The sequence below is a fragment of the Muscardinus avellanarius genome (assembly GCF_963383645.1).
Source record: "Muscardinus avellanarius genome assembly, chromosome: 4".
NCBI classification, from domain to species: domain Eukaryota; kingdom Metazoa; phylum Chordata; class Mammalia; order Rodentia; family Gliridae; genus Muscardinus; species Muscardinus avellanarius.
This window is the reverse complement of record NC_137789.1, coordinates 128,429,027-128,444,788: the sequence shown is the minus strand read 5'-3', so window position 1 is coordinate 128,444,788 and position 15,762 is coordinate 128,429,027. Positions and strand designations below refer to the sequence as shown.

The window sequence follows — 15,762 nt, the reverse complement described above, 5'->3', positions numbered from 1 at the left end:
CAGGTGTGGAGGGCCACAGCCCCGGCTCCTGTGTGCTGGCCTGTCCCCATGGTTTATTAGGCATCCAGCCTTTTGGAAAACTGTTTGCTGAGAGCCTAAGTAGGGTGACTTAGTCTCAACCATATATGTCTCTGGGGTTTGGGACTGGGCTTCAGGCTGGCATTTGGGGAAATAGAATATATAACAAACGAGGAAACCAAGATGTCGATCTCAGATGGGGAGGAAGAAGATGAGCTGTGAGCTGGGGCAGTTCAACTCACTGCTTAGAGATCTGGAGTAGGCCTGGCATGTTCCCTGGGCCTGCATCCTCATCTGTAAACAGTTCCTAATTCCCAGCTCCAGAGGGCTAGGTCTAAAGGATAAATGGAATGCTAATTATGGAATGCTGAGAATGGATTCTGAGATCTAGGCAAATAGATATTTAAAACATTTTAGTTACGATTGTTTGTAGTTTGGTAGGCTCATTGCTACTGGGGGCCATCCAAGAACACTCCAGAGTGACAAGGCTGCCTTCCTCCCTATCTTTCCTGGCCTGCTTCCATCTGTTTGGGGATGGAGAACTGGATGAGGCTTAGGCTGCAGGTGGGGTCTCAGTGTTATCAGCAGCTGAGCAGAACTCAGGAGACACAGAGGAGGTAATATCTAAGATGAGTCACAAAAGATATACAGGATTTCCCCAAGGTAAGAAAAGGAGAGGAGGCATTCCTGTCTGAAGGCCTCCTAGGAACCAAGTCTAGAGATCTGAAAGTCTCTACCACATCAGGCTGAGAGCAGTGTGGCAGGCAGGAATTGGAGGGAAATGTAGCTGGAAAGAGCTCAAAGGGGTGGCCAGAGTGCCTCAAATCCAGGTGAGTTGCTCAGGCTCCATCCCCTAAGTAGGAGGTTGAAGCCTCTGGTGTTTGTGGGTTGGTTGGTTGTTTTTGCAGTATTAGGAATGGGAACCCAGGGGCACTGTACCTCGAGTTATACCCCCAGCCCTATTTTATACTCTTTATTTTGAAACAGGGTCTCACTGAGTTGCAAAGGGCCTCACTAAGTAGCTAAGGCTGCCTGCAAACCGTGATCCTCCTGTCTCAGCCTCCCAAATGCTGGGATTACAAGCATGCACCACCATGCCCAGAGTCGTTTTATTTATTTATTTATTTATTTATTTATTTATTTATTTATTTATTTATGGGTCTGGGGATGGAACCCTTCTACCTCTGAGCTATATTCCCAAACCCATTTTATGTTTTTTATTTGGAAACAGGGTCTCTTAAGCCAGCGAGGCTGACTTCGAACCTGCGTGACCCTCCTGTCTCTGCCTCCCAAGCGCGGGGATTACAAGCATGCGACACCATGCCCCATTTATTCTTTATTTTGAAACAGAGTCTCACTGAGTTGTGAAGGACCTTGCTAAGTAGCTGAGGCTGTTCACAAACCACGATCCTCTGGTCTCAGCTTCCCAAATGCTGGGATTACAAGCCTGTACCACCATACCTGGCTGGTTGGTTTGTTTTTAATGTAATCCCAACATTTGGGAGGCTGAGACTGGAGAATCACGGTTTGCAGACAGCCTCAGCTACTTAGCAAGGCCCTCCGCAACTTAGACCCTGTTTCAAAATAAAGTATAAAAAATAGGGCATGAATTGTAGCTCTGAGGCCAAATGCCCCTGGGTTCCATCCCCAGACCTGGAAAAAAAAATGTTGGTTTGTTTGTTTAAAAATAATGACATATGTCAAGATACAGGTCATCCTACTTACTGAATATTATATTATAAACAAGTATTTCTGGCCCTTTTACAAAAAATCAATTGGCTGTGAGTCTGGGGATTTGTTTTTGAGTCTTCTATTCTGTTCTATTGGTCTATGTATCTGTTTTTGTGCCTGTACCATACTCTTTTTATTACTATGCTTTTGTGGTGTATTTTAAAGTCAGGTTTTGTGATTCCTACTGCATGGTTTTTGTTTCTGATAACTACATTGGCTATTCTGGTTTTTTCATTGTTCCAAATGAATTTAAGAACTGAGTTTTCTATGTCTGTGAGGAATAGCCTTGGTCTAGAGGCCATTCTCTCTCCAGTGCCCTCTCTCTCTCTAGATCAGTAGCACAAGGACCTGAATTGGAGTGGTGAGGAGTTGCAGTATCTAAAGGCACTTTGTAAAAAGGATGGCATGTCATTGACAAGCTTGACAGAAGACAGAGTGAGCCAGTAGTATGACGTGCTGTGCTGTGGTACACAGGGCACCCTTGAACTGGTTTTTGGGTGGTCCAACAGACCTTGGTCAGACAGGAGACACCATTTTAAGAGAGTTAAGCTGATTCTCTCCTCCTCCTCCTCCTCCTCCTCCTCCTCCTCCTCCTCCTCCTCCTCCTCCTCCTCCTTCTTCTTCTTCTTCTTCTTCTTCTTCTTCTTCTTCTTCTTCTTCTCTCTCTCTCTCTCTCTCTCTCTCTCTCTCTCTCTCTCTCTCTCTCTCTCTGCCATTTTACTTCCAAGCTATACCCCTAGCACTATTTTGAAACAGGGTCTAATAAGTTGCTGAAGGTCTCACTAAGCTGCAGAAGTTGTCCTTGAACCTTTTAATCCCCCTGTCTCGGCCTCCCAAGCACTGGAATTACACACATGCACCACCACACCCTGCCAGCAGGTTCTTTTAAAGGTCAGAAAGGAAGCCACACCAAGGAGGCAAGAGTATTGACATCACCCATAGCACACTCCCCATCCCGAAGGAGTATTTGCATCCTGCAGGATTCAGATCCTGGCATCCTCAGAACTCTCCCAGGAGGCTGTAGGGGGCGTTCCCAGCCTGAGGAAGCTGAGGGGTGCATGGGGGTGGTGGGTGGAGCTGTCCCTGTGACTGCAGTGTCAGGACCTTTGAGCTGTCTCTTGACTCTGTCCCCAGCACCCTGTACAACACAGAACTCAGTGGATGTAGTGGAGACACGGTCATAGCCTCATGCTCTTTTCCTTTCTTTTCTTCAGAATGTGACGTTGGTACTTCTAAAGCTGTTATGAATGGCTTGGCACCTGGCAGTGATGGGCAAGACAAAGGTAAGGTTCTTGAGGAGAAGCCTGGCTTCCGAAAAGCATTTCTAGAAGGTAGAGCACACGTCAGCTGGGCCATCCCACTTCCTAGGGGGAAACACTGGCTTCATTAGACTGTGAATTGGAGACCTGTTCCCTAGGATGACCTGGGGCATGACCTTGCCTTTTGGTGTAGGACCTTCCTTGGGTGTAGGAATGCCATATTCCCACTGTGAGATGGTGTTTTGAAAGCTGCCCCCAGCTCACAAGGGTGCTGTGAGAAATGAATGGGTCAAATACAGGGACTGTGGCATCTGTCATGCTTGGTGCATGGGGACACATCAGCCTGAAATCTCCCTTTTCCAGCATTTCATCTTGGCTTGCAATCAGTAGGGACACAGTCACAGTCCTGTGAGGCAAGAGCTTAGATCACTAAAAGAAGTGATTCCGTTAGGTTCACATATATCCTGTTCTATTCTACTTTCGATTTCTTGTGTTTATGGTACTGGGGATGGAATCAAGGGTCTTGCTCATGCTAGGTAAGTGCTCTACCACTGAGCTACATCTCCAGCCCTCATATTTCCAATTTTTAAAAACGTTAGACAAGAGATTTACCTTTGAAGTGAATGATGAATAAGATAACCTCTGAGGTCCCTTTTGCCCAGGAGACTTTTACCCTGACCTGCTCAGTGTGGCCATCCAAACGGCCTGGCCCCAGGGTTCCTGGCACCACTTGTGCAAGTGTAGAGAGGTGGGCCTTTGAGTTGGAGAGCTGAGATCTAGTTCAAGGGCTGGTTCTGCCCTCACAAACAGAGGTCTTGGAAAACCTTTCATCTTTAAGGGCATGAGTTCTCTTACCTACAAATGAGAGAGTATGATGGTCTGCAATGTTCATTTCTGCTTTCTATCCTGGGTTCCAGTGATTCTTTGAATGCTCATCCAGCTAAATTTCATGATATCAAAGAGGAAGGAAAGAAATCCTGGCATGGGCCATTTAAGTAAAACTGCAGCATTCCCTCAAGAATCTTGAGAGTTGGACACATTTGGCCTTTGCAATTCCCATCCTGTGTCGGCAGGATCCCTTTAGGGACCAGGCTGGGTGTGAAGTGAGAAGGAGCCAGCTGGGAGAGGGGGCAGGGAGAGCGGGAGGAGCCAGGGACCTTGGGCCCCAAGTGACTTGGAGTGGAGCCCTTAGGGGCAGTGTTCACCGCTGTCCTGTTCCAGCCTTCCCCATTCCTAGTGTAGAGCCATGTCTGCTATGTTCTCAGGGTCTTGGACAAGCTTGGCTACACTGCACTTTGGGCGTGTCAGTGGGGTACAGTACCTGTGGCCTGGCTGCAGGGGCGTGACCCTGAGCAGTTCACCGAGCCTCTTATGTCTTCCTCTGAAAGTGGTAACAAAAATCTCTCATCCTGCCAGTCTCCCAGGTATCTTTAAGGCATAGCCAGCAAGATTGCCAAGAAAGTTCATTTGTATATTAATTTGTGCAGAATCATTGTTACTAACTTTATCCTGTTATCCTTTGACAAAGGATACCCTGTATCCTTTGACTGCCATCTGCTTTAGGAAGCTGCAGGGCGGTGGGCTGGGAGGGGCACTGTGCACTGCTGAGGTGCCTGCCATCCTCCCTTCTGTCCCCTTGACAGTCTTACCAGCTTAGGACTGATTCTGCAGCAACTGTCTTATTCCCAAGCAGTTCTACCTCCTGGTTATTCTGTGGCTCTGGGGCTTGTAGACCTCTGGGCACTGCTTGTTGGAACAACTTTGGTGGCCTAGCACAAGAATTCTGCAACTTTCTTTAGTTGCAGCCATTAGGGAGAGAGGAGGAGGCCTCACAAGAGGCCCAGGGATGTGTTCGCCATTGAGACGAGAGCCTGGGCAGGCAGGAGGCCCAGAGACCCTGCAGGTAAAGAAGCACAAGCACCCAGCGGCCTTCCTCACATCCCAGACTGTGACCCCTGCGCTGCTGCGGCTCAGCGGGGCGCCATCATCCTGGGCTAGGCACGGGGTGCTGCCAAGAGTGTTAAGCATGTACTTGAACACTTGGCCCCTCTTTCCTAGCAAAGGGTACATTTAAGCAAGACCATCTGTTTCCTGACAGATGGGGTTCTGATTTGCATGGGACCACAGGGTGATGATTATCAGAGCAGACACAGGACCCCAGAAGTCATGACTTTGGGGAAATAGCTGTGATGGCCAAAAGGACCAGGAGCTCACGAACGTCTTTTTGTCCTTTCTCCGCTCATCTGGAGCCTTTGGGCTACCGCCCTCTCCCTGGAGCCTCTTTGCAAAGCGGACCACCCAGCATTCCCCCAAGGGGCCCCGGGGGCCCTGATTGCTCTTCCCCTACCCTGTTTGCCAGGCCATCTGTATCTCCCTACATCTCTTTGTCCAGAGCCTTGGCAAGCTCCTGGTGTGGCAGGCGGCGCCGAAACACACTGGCCCACCGGATCTGGGTGACGGTGGAGTTGGAGGAAGGCTTCTGCTGTCTTGGCCCAGAACTCAGAGAAAGAAAGCAGGTTATTTTTAATGACCGCATCGACTGCCCTTCATATTGTTCTTCTTGTGTAGGCGACTTCCTCCTATTGTCCCTGCTCAGTTCCTCAGCCGCCTGAGTGTTTCCCCAGCGTTCCACCATTGACCCTTTTGTGTTTTCAGCAACTGCCGACCCTTTACGTGTACGTTCTGTTTCTGCTGTTAAAATAATTCCTGTGAAGACAGTGAAAAACGCTTCAGGCCTAGTCCTCCCTCCAGGTATCTCGCCTTGGGTTGGTTTCCTCCTTTTTTTCTTTCTAATTGTTAGATCATGCATGGTCTCTTTTCTTCTAACACATACTTCCAGGCTTACTCCCTGCATGTTTAGGAGGCATCCTCCCTCTCTTCCTTAGTCCATTTCCTGTTTCCTGTCTTCGTGTGTGTGTGTGTGTGTGTGTGTGTGTGTGTGTGTTTACATCTGGGAGCCAGAGAGGGGGAGAATTTCTGACAGTGGCCCTGTCCTGCTTTCTTTAGGAGAAGGCCAGTTAGGAGGCTGGACATTCACTCTGGGATGGTCTACATGAACTTCTTGGGCTTTCTCTAAAGGACAATTCCAGTTTCCCCAGGAATTCCAGTTTCCCCAGGAATGAACCTGGCCTCACAGGGAACCTCTGGCTGGGGCTGACTTTGAAGCAGTCGCCTTAGATGCCAAACCCTGTTGAATCCCAGGCACCCCACACCTGCAGGCACTTCCTGCCCATCCTCTCGAGGCGGGAACGGTTTAGGGTTCAGATGCCAGCTCGGACTTGAAGCTTCCTTCTGTACACAGTGGGGCAAGTGTGGCTGGCAGAGCTTACACTCTATTCCGTAGAGCTTTCAGAAGTTGGGCAAATCTAAGCCAGGTGTGATCTCAGTGCTTGGGAAGCGGAGACAGGAGAATTGCAGATTCAAAGCCAGCCTCAGCAACTTAGTGAGGCTCTCAGCAACTTAGCAAGAGCTAAGTTTCAAAATAAATAAATAAATAAAATAGGCCTGGGGGTGTAGTTTGGAGGTAAAATACTACAGAGTTCAATCTCCAGTCCCTCTCCCCCTCAAAAAAAGAAAAAAAAAAAAGAAAAAAAAAAGTTGGGCCAATCTGATTGTGTGTCCAGGAAGCTACAGATGGGCTGTGCATTTGCCAGTTGGCCCTCATCCTTTTGAAATGACCATGAACTGGTTTTCCCAGTAGTTTTGTGACATCAGTCATTTACCCTCTTGACAGGTGGACGAGTCAGATGCTCGCCACGGCCGCTGCCATGCATGGTGGATTTTGTGCTTTGCTTTCCATGGAAGAGCCCGACAGGGAAGGTCTGCTCTGTTCTGCAGCACCTGGGATGGTTCTGAGCTGATGAGAGAGGGCTGTTGGCGCAGAAAGCAAAGAGAAAAGAGGCTTCACCTCTTTCTGCCCTTGCACAGAAATGGAGATGAGTTGAACATAGAGCCCACATCCTGCCCAAAGGCACGGGCCAAGCTTTAACCTGTAATCGTAAGCATAGCAAGCAATTTTAGGTCAGGGATCCAGGCTGTGAGCAATTTGAAAAATAAATAAAAAATTAAATGGAAAAGTGTGGAGTTTGGCTTAGCTCAGCTGCTCTAAAGAAACGTTTGGCACATGTGCCTTCTAGAATTGCATGGTCTGTACTGGTTTCCTGCCTCCTCATTACTGTTTTTGCTGGATGATAGGCATCCAGATCTTTTGAAGTTTATGGTAGTTCTCCTGTAACTGTGGTCTCACTTTCTGTGGTTTTAGTGACCTGTGGTTACCATAGTGCAAAAATATTAAATGGAAAATTCCAGAAAAATTTTTATTCGTTTTAAATAAACTTTATTATAGTATAGTGTTAGAATTGCTCTACTTTACTATTAGTTATTGTCCATAGTTTCTTACTGTGTCTAATATATAAGTTAACTTTATTATAGGTAGGTATGTATAGGAAAAATATAGCATAAGTAGGGGTTGCTACTATCTATGGTTTCAGGGACCCCCGAGGGTCTTGAACCAAATCCTTTTTGAAAAAAGAAGGCTACTATATTTTGAAATCCTTCTCAAGAGAACTTTCAAAGATGTCCTGGGTATTTTGTTAGGCCCTCATGAAACTGTTGGGGAAGCTTGGAATTCTGGGAGGATTCCAGCAAGGGTCAGTAGACACTGCATGTTGGAAGACTGAGCCATTCTTTTCTTTTTTTTTTTTTTCTTGCCATGAGTTTCCTATAGAAGGTGAAGTTCTCACCCTTGAGCATTATATCCCTCTAACTCATGAATCCAGGGGTCTTGACTTGCAGACACAAGGAGACCTGCTTTCCCTTTTTTTCTTATTGGATTATCCAAGGAGCAGTGCATCCCTTCTACAACCTGTGTTGCCATAATGATCTTTGTAAGGATGGTCTGGAAGCTTGAGAGATCGTTCATCAATTCTTTCTTGAACCATGCCTTACTAGAAATCTGTTTGCCAATCTAAACTTCACTTAATAAAAGAAATAAACCTGCTTTCATTGTGAAATGTTTCAGCTGATATGATAACTTGTACATTTGCTTGTAACTCACCATTGCCTTCCCCTAATCTCATGATGAGCAGTAAACCTTTGAAAATGGGATTGGTCCTATCGCCCACAGGTTCATTTTCATTGGCCACAAATATTTGAAGACTTTATAGAGCTGTAACCAGGTTCATTTCATCCCCGGCTGTAATGATTAGCTACCTGCACGTCACTTTTATCCCTCTGGAGTCTTGGATTCAGTCTTTTCTTTGGGCCCTTTTTTTCTTTTTTCCAGATATGGATCCTACAAAAATATGCACTGGGAAGGGAGCGGTAACTCTCCGGGCCTCATCCTCCTACAGGGAAACCCCAAGCAGCAGCCCTGTGAGCCCCCAGGAAAGCCCACGACATGAAAGCAAGCCAGGTATGCAATTCCTAAGACTAGGGGCTTATGCACAAAGCCCCATGCGAAGGGAAGGAGACCATCTTGTTTTTTTAAGGTATAAATTCATTCCCTACCTCCTGATTCCCTCAGGGGCCTCGGGACAGGTAGCTCCTTTTTCCTTCTGTGACACTTAGTGGTCCAAGCTCTGGAATGAAGGCTCTTTCCAGTAAAGGTGCAGCAGTGTGATCTCTAGTTTAACTTTGCCTGAGCAGGCAGCTCGATTACACAGGCCAGTGCTCTGCTCAGGGCCTAGGGAGTACGTAGTAAGATATGCCCAAGGTTAGGCTTCTCTGAACTCGTCGCAGCCTCCCAGACATTGGCCGTGCCCTGACTGGGCTGGGCTGGGCTGGAGAAGAAGCCAGGGACACTGAGAAGGTGGGTGGCTGAATGACCTAGCTCCCAGGACAGCAGAAGTGGCAGGGCTCAGGCCTCCGGTGGGCACCAGGCAGCGGAGGCGGCAGCGCCAGGAAAGTAACTAAGGACAGAGCAGGCTGAGAGCAAGGGAGACCAGAGACGCCTGTGTGCAGTTCCCCTGCATCACCCTGACCTACGACATGGGAAACCTGAGCGTCTGTTACACGGTGTTGAGGTTCAGATCTGGGACTTTGGAACTGATGGATCTGTGTTTACATCCTGCCTCTACCACCTGCTGGCTGTGCAACCTTAGACAATCTCTTCTCTCTCTGAATGCTAACAATCTCACTTGTGGTGAGGGTGGATCATCGTACCCGCCTCACAGGATGACTCCGAGGAAGAAGATTGTGAAGTGTTTTGCAGCAGGCCTGGGGGCCCAGAATAAACTGTTAGTTGTTATTTGCTGTTATTAGATTAGGATTTGGGGTTATTTTGTCCTCTCTAGAGAGGGCTTTCCACAATCCAAGTATTCTGGGATTAGAAAATGCTGACTTTGCAGTTCCCTGGCAATTAGGGTGGGTCTGGGCAGCCCCTTTATACTCAGCAGGGCCGAGGTTCTCATGTTTGCTCTGCATCAGAATCACCTAAATTTAGCAGGATCTGGTGATGTATGCCTGTAATCCCAGTACTTGGGAAGCTGAGACAAGAAGATCACAGGTTCATGGCCAGCCTCAGCAACTTAGCAAGGCCCTCCAAAACTTAGTGAGATACTGTTTCAAAATAGAAAATAAAATAGAGTTGGGGGTAGCCGGGCGTGGTGGCGCACGCTTGTAATCCCTGTGCTTGGGAGGCAGAGACAGGAGGATCATACAGGTTCGAAGCCAGCCACGATGGCTTAAGAGACCCTGTTTCCAAATAAAATATAAAATAGGTCTGGGAGTGTAGCCCGGAGGTAGAAGGCACCTGGTTTCCATCGCCAGTACCGCCCCAAAAAAAAAAAAATAGAGCTGGGGTTTTAGATCCCACCCCAGTATCAGTTTCCCCACATACACAAAAGCTAGGTTTCTGGGTTCAGTCCAGAGTTTTAGAATTCATGATTCCTACTTGTCAGTCTGAGTGACAAGTTCTTAGGTCATGCTGATGCTGATGAGTTTAGAATTGCTGTTAAAGGAGACAGGGAGGTTTTTTGTTTTTTGTTTTTTGTTTTTTCTCTTGAAAGAAATGAAGAGAGAGATGGTACTAAGGGGCTGGCCACTCCCTTTGAACCAGAGAGGGAAGGAGGTTGGGCGCACAAATCCTCCTGGATAATAGGCATGTGTTGTGATCAGGTGGGATCATGCAGGATGGCTAGTACCCAGAGTCCTGAAAACTGACTTCCTGTCTCAGCCCCTGAAGCAGGTGCTGAGGTGGATTCCCAGACACTAGGCCAGGCTAGGTTAGAGCACACGCTCCTTACTAGCAGTGTTGGTCACTGTGGAAGTCTTTGTCCCTACACCCAAAGAATACCTGCACAGCCTACAGCACTAAACGTTGACAGAGTAGCTTCTTGGTCCTGTGCCTCAGAGCCCACACATGATTCCTGAGCTGAGAACATGCACTACTGTCTTCTCTGGGATAGGTAGGCACAAAGAGAAAAGGCAAAATTATTTCTAAGCTAGTGTCTCTGTGCCTAACTAGGAAGGTCCAGCTCCCAAGCTTTAGGATGTGTGGGGAACAGAGAATCCTAAATGATAATCCAAACAGAAAAGCCGGACCTGCAGCCCCAAGGCCCAGCAAGTTAACCTTAACCTGGCCCATCCTCCTGCTGTAAACAGAGGTGGTGGAGAGGGAGCCTTGGGCGCCCTCTAGTGGTTGCAGTGTAGCATGGATGTAGAGCGCAATATGTTCCTCTCCACCAAATGCTTCTGAGCTGTGTGGATAGGGAAGCACTCACTCTCTTAGGGTAGTTCTGTAGCTTACAAATTTCTACCCACCAATTTTGATGAAAAAAGAAAGGTTTCACCAAACCCTTTTCTCCAAATCTTCACCAAATTATTTTAAAATTCAACTACTCAGAAAAATTAAGAGGATAGCCTTCATTTGCTGACATTCATGCCTTACAGTAAATTAGTCTTAGTATTTTTCTTCCTGGTGAGTTGAGACCATTGACTCCAAATGAGCACACATTAAGCACTTGCCAGGCACTAAGCAAGTCAGTGGGAATTGTGATGAGAAATGGAGCGAAAATAGAAGAGTTTAGAAAAGGGAAAAGAACAGAGTAATTCTGGGTGCTCAGGTAAGAGCAAAGGGAAGTTCGTTGCAACAGAAGACGGGCCTGGGCTCGCAGTCGGCCACCCTGCTTTCTGCTTATAAGTCACAGTGACTTTGAAGCCCAGGTAAAGTATGAGGGACGTGGGCTAGACGCTTCTCAAGCTTTTCTGGTCCCCAGTTTCCCCATGACCTTGGGAAGTTTGGGAATTTACCCAGCACAATTAGAATCCCATTGACTGGGGGTAAATTCAAGATTGCACTCTTAGGCTGTTTGGGTGGGAAGGAACAAACTTGGTGTGAGTCGAGGAAGCAAGCCCACACACTCTTAATAAAAGTACAGAGCAGGCAGGCCTGAGCCACCTCTGGGGAGGGAGGTTAACAAGGCAGTGACTCTAGAGATGAGACTGTCAGCAGCAGGGATCTTGTCCTTGGCCCACACTGCTCGTGTGTTGGCCTCCCGCAGCCTCCGGATTCTGCCTTCCTGCTTTCCTTTCACCTCTCCTACTCTCTCTTCTGGATCTCAACAGCACCGGCCCACACCAGTCTCTAGTCCTTTCCTGAGGCTTGGGAGCCCCTGGGCCTTAACCTATCTCATGGAAACACTTCAGCATCATTTGCAGATGGCTGTTCCCAGCCTGGAATGGGAGTCCAAGTCTGAGGCAGTGAGTGGCCCTTGCCCAGGACTGGGCCTGCTTTCTTCTCCCAGTGCCTTTGTAGATAGCCGATGGCCTCCAGTCTCTCCCTGATCACCAAGGCTAGCATCTGTCTCCAGCTGCTCCATCTACCTCCTCCCCCCTTGCTCACCGTCTTCCGTCCCTGTAGTTCTCTGTGTTGTTGATTGCATGCTTGCATTTGGAAGCTCCAATCTTCTGATCACTACCAGCACCCACATTTTAGAGGGACCCCTTATTTTCAGTTCTTTTTTTAATTCCTTCATCCTGGGAGAAGTGTTATAGCTCTGGAGACATGCAGTCCTCTGTCAGCCCCAGCTCTGCAACTCACTATCTTTGTGATGCAGGCAAGTTAGTCAACTTTAGAGGGCTTCAGTTTTCTCATCATAAAATGGAGATGATCACAGTGGACTTACTGGGATTTAATGAGCTCTTTCATATCAAGCATTCAGCACAGGGCTAGGCTCTTAATAAGTTGTTATTCAGTGGCAAGCATTGTAGTTACTCTAGGTCAGGAAGCTGTTAAAGATTTGAAACAATCTCAGTTAGATACTAGGGGGTCCTGGACTATAAGGTGGTACTGGGGAGAGTTCAGTGAGAGAGAAGAATCCATGCTGACCAAGAGCACTTTCCCTGGTTTTCCTGGAGAATAACTGTGGAATTCACAGAGATGGGGGATTGTGAGGAGGTTGAAATGAATGTTAAATTCCATTTTTAGACATGCTGAGTTTTCTGGCAAAGGAAGAATTTCTAGGAGAAAGTTTCTAATGAAAGTTTGGAAATTTGTAGTCTAAGGTATGGATTTGGGAGTCACCTGCATCCAGATGACCCTTAGAAGGATGGAGGTATCCTCTGATGTGAGACATCCTCCAAGGTGGAGTGACAGGTGGGGCCCTTGAAGATATCCAATTTAATCTCACCCTCCAGGCTCCTGCTTTTGAGGGGTTACTGAACTCCAGGTCCCTGACCATGGAGTCCTTGGCTTTGAGATCATAACCATCTGAAAAGAATGCCAATGATCCTAGTACTGACTCCCTGGCCCTGGGAGAAGCCTAATTACCTGACCCTTGTCCTGGTCTCATGACCAGGCTGGGTCTAGGTGTTATCCATGTCAGTTCAGAGTGACTCCACCTCTATCCCAGATCATGGTGTTTTTACTCAAGAGGAGAAAAGGAGCCTGAGCTGGTGGTAGGTACAATACCAAGTTCCTTTCTGGTGTGACCGGAAGACCTTGTAGCTTGATTCTTCAGCTCCTGTATTCTAACTCAGATGCCAGGCTCCAATTCAGCCCTTTTACTTTGTAAATTTTATGCCAGTTGACCGTAGTCTTTATTGCCTAATTCTTGACTGCTTTGGACATGATTCTTGGACCTGCAATCAACTCATTTCCTTTCACATTTGCTCTCCAGGTTGACAGTAGCAAAAAGATATTGGTATTGAAGCGGTGAAAGGCACCCCCCTACTTCCATTAATCAGAGTCTTTTTTATAAGTTTATGTGTGAGGATTAGCGCTGACTAGGGAAAGACCCCTCAAGAGAGCACCCTTGCTTCCGATACCGACTGCAAATTTAAGGCATTCCTGCAACCACCCTCAGGTTCAATGGTAGTGCTAGAAGGACTCTTGTAATTCATTAAAAGCTGGCAAATTCAGATATGGTTTATTAAAGGGAAAGAATAGAGAGTAAAATCAGCCAAGAGAAGTGGATAGCGTGGAGTCTGGGAAAACGCCACACTATTTCCCAGCACGATGTGTGACAATACCTTCTGGGTATTGCCAGTCAGGAAGTTTACCCAGGCCTTTGTGTCCAGGGATTTCATTGGGAATCCAGTAAGTAGACATGCTCCACTGCCCACCTGGCAGGTCTCCACTCCATTAGAAGATGGACAGGCTGTTGGCTCAAAGCTCCCACCTCAATGCACGTTATGGGTGTGGCTCCAGCCTCCAGTCAAAGACATTCCTATCAGGTGTGATATTTCAAGGGCTTAGTGAGATTACCTCCCAGAAGTAGAGGGCAAAGGCCAGACCTGTCTTTGGCTGAATTAAGTTCTCTACCACACAGCATGAATGAAATATAAATACAAGTAAGATTGGGAACACCCTGAGACCTGCTTTTAACACCTGTCATCTATGTCTTGACTGCTCTACCAGAACACATCAAGACAGATTCGGTGAAAATTATCATAAGATTCCAAGTAGAGCCAATCATTAAAAAAAGAACAAATGCAAATAAAATTAGCACAGAACAAGATAAAAAGAAAATGTCAGGAGGCTTAGAGCCACAGACCAGAAAAGATTGCAAATAAAGGAGCAGAGAGAAGAAAAGAGAAAGCAAACTCAATTATATTTCTTAGAGAAAGGCCAAGTCTCTTGAGGGCTGCAAAATCTATCTAGGAGTCAACTTTCCAACCCTTCCCCCCAACATGGGGAGCTCTAAGGTAACATTTATTGAAAGAGGCATTTTGACAGTCTCTTCGATCAAGAGTTAATAATTGATGATTATATATGTAAAATTACATCCTGCTGCACTCAGATGCTGTTGGCCCTGGGCCACTACCAACCTTCTAGGTGCAGAAGACAAGGTAACAGGTGAAGGGTGATGGGATAGCCAAGGGGTAGCTTTCCTTCTGCTAGGAAGAAAGAGCCACTTAAAGAGGTTGTGGGAATCCAGGTGTGGTAGCACACACAATCCCAGCGTTCAGGAGGCTGAGACAGAAGACCAAGGTTCGCAGGCAGCCTCAGCTACTTAGTGAGGCCCTTTGCAACTCAGCGAGACCCTGTTTCAGAATAAAAAATGAAAACTTTGGCTGGGGATGTAGCTTGGAGGTTGAGTGAATGCCCCTGGGTACCATCCCTAGAAATGCCAAAATAAAAATTTTTAAAAAGAGGTCCTGGAAACTGCCATTTGGGGGCAGGATAAGGGAAACAATTTTTTTTGTGTGTGTGTGTGTGGTGGTACTGGGGTACCTGGAAGCCCTTCTACCTCCAGGCTACACTCCCAGACCTATTTTTTATATTTTTTATTTATTTGGAAACAGGGTCTCTTAAGCCAGTGAGGCTGACTATGAACCTGCGCGATCCTCCTGTCTCAGCCTCCCAAGCGCGGGGATTACAAGCGTGCGCCACCATGCCCGGCTAAGGGAAACAATTTTAAAGATTTCAGATGAGAAGGAAAAAGTAGGTCAATCGATCCCCAAGGATATCATATATATCATGTTCTTGGAGCCATTTATGAAATGGCAGAGACCAGTGACTCTAATTTATGTTGATGTGGATTTTTCTTCCTGCGCTTTGGATTCCAATTTTATGAGGCACGTGCATTCTGCCTTGTACCTTCCTTTGGCCCACATGACTCATAAGTCTACATCCACTCCACAGACGAGGCTGGGTAGTATGCTACAGGATGTGCGGTTATCAAGACAGAGACTGGGGACCAAAACAAGGCAATCTGATGCCCAGATAACAATAGCTAGAGGTTTGGAAGGACAGTCTCACCTCAACGTTCCATGGCACATCTGTTATCAGTGTTGCTTGAACACAACCAACCCAACTGGATACATCCCCCATTCCGTGAACAGAGTTCACATCCTTCATGGAACATTCACGCCGAACCTATTGATATTTAGTGTATACATAAATCTTTTTTTTTAATTTATTTTTTATTGGTGCAATGTATTCATACATCATAGTGGTATAAAGAAAATACTTTTGTAGACATACATGCACATCTCGCCCAGTTAGCCCCTACCACGATCCCCACCCCATTCCCTCCCCATCCCTCCTTCCCACACTTGGCTTACTGGTTGACATCTAGTATTATAGCAATTTATACAATATTAACATTGATAATCTCACATAACAGTTTCATTTGTCTGGTACCAAACTTTTGATGACTTAAAGATAACATTTCAATATTTCTTTTTGCTTTCTTTCTTACCAGAGAATATTTTTTTCTTTTTTTTTTTTAGGTGAAACTATCATACATTTATTTATTTATTTTTCAGAAAAAAATCTATCCTGATATGGAATAAGGACTCTAGATACCCA

General features: G+C 46.7%; 1 protein-coding gene across 1 annotated transcript in view; it reads left to right on the top strand.

Annotated features, from left to right (window-relative positions):
- Positions 1–201: 201 nt before the first annotated feature.
- The window catches only part of SORBS1 (sorbin and SH3 domain containing 1), a gene marked incomplete at both ends in the record, with an annotated part of 128,872 nt that continues 113,311 nt past the window's right edge, over positions 202–15,762 (top strand). The window contains 4 exons of the mRNA XM_080694840.1: positions 202–236; positions 2,884–3,032; positions 5,664–5,759; positions 8,293–8,421. Of these exons, the coding sequence (XP_080550966.1) occupies positions 202–236; positions 2,884–3,032; positions 5,664–5,759; positions 8,293–8,421 (409 nt within the window). The remainder of the gene's footprint in view (positions 237–2,883; positions 3,033–5,663; positions 5,760–8,292; positions 8,422–15,762) is intronic.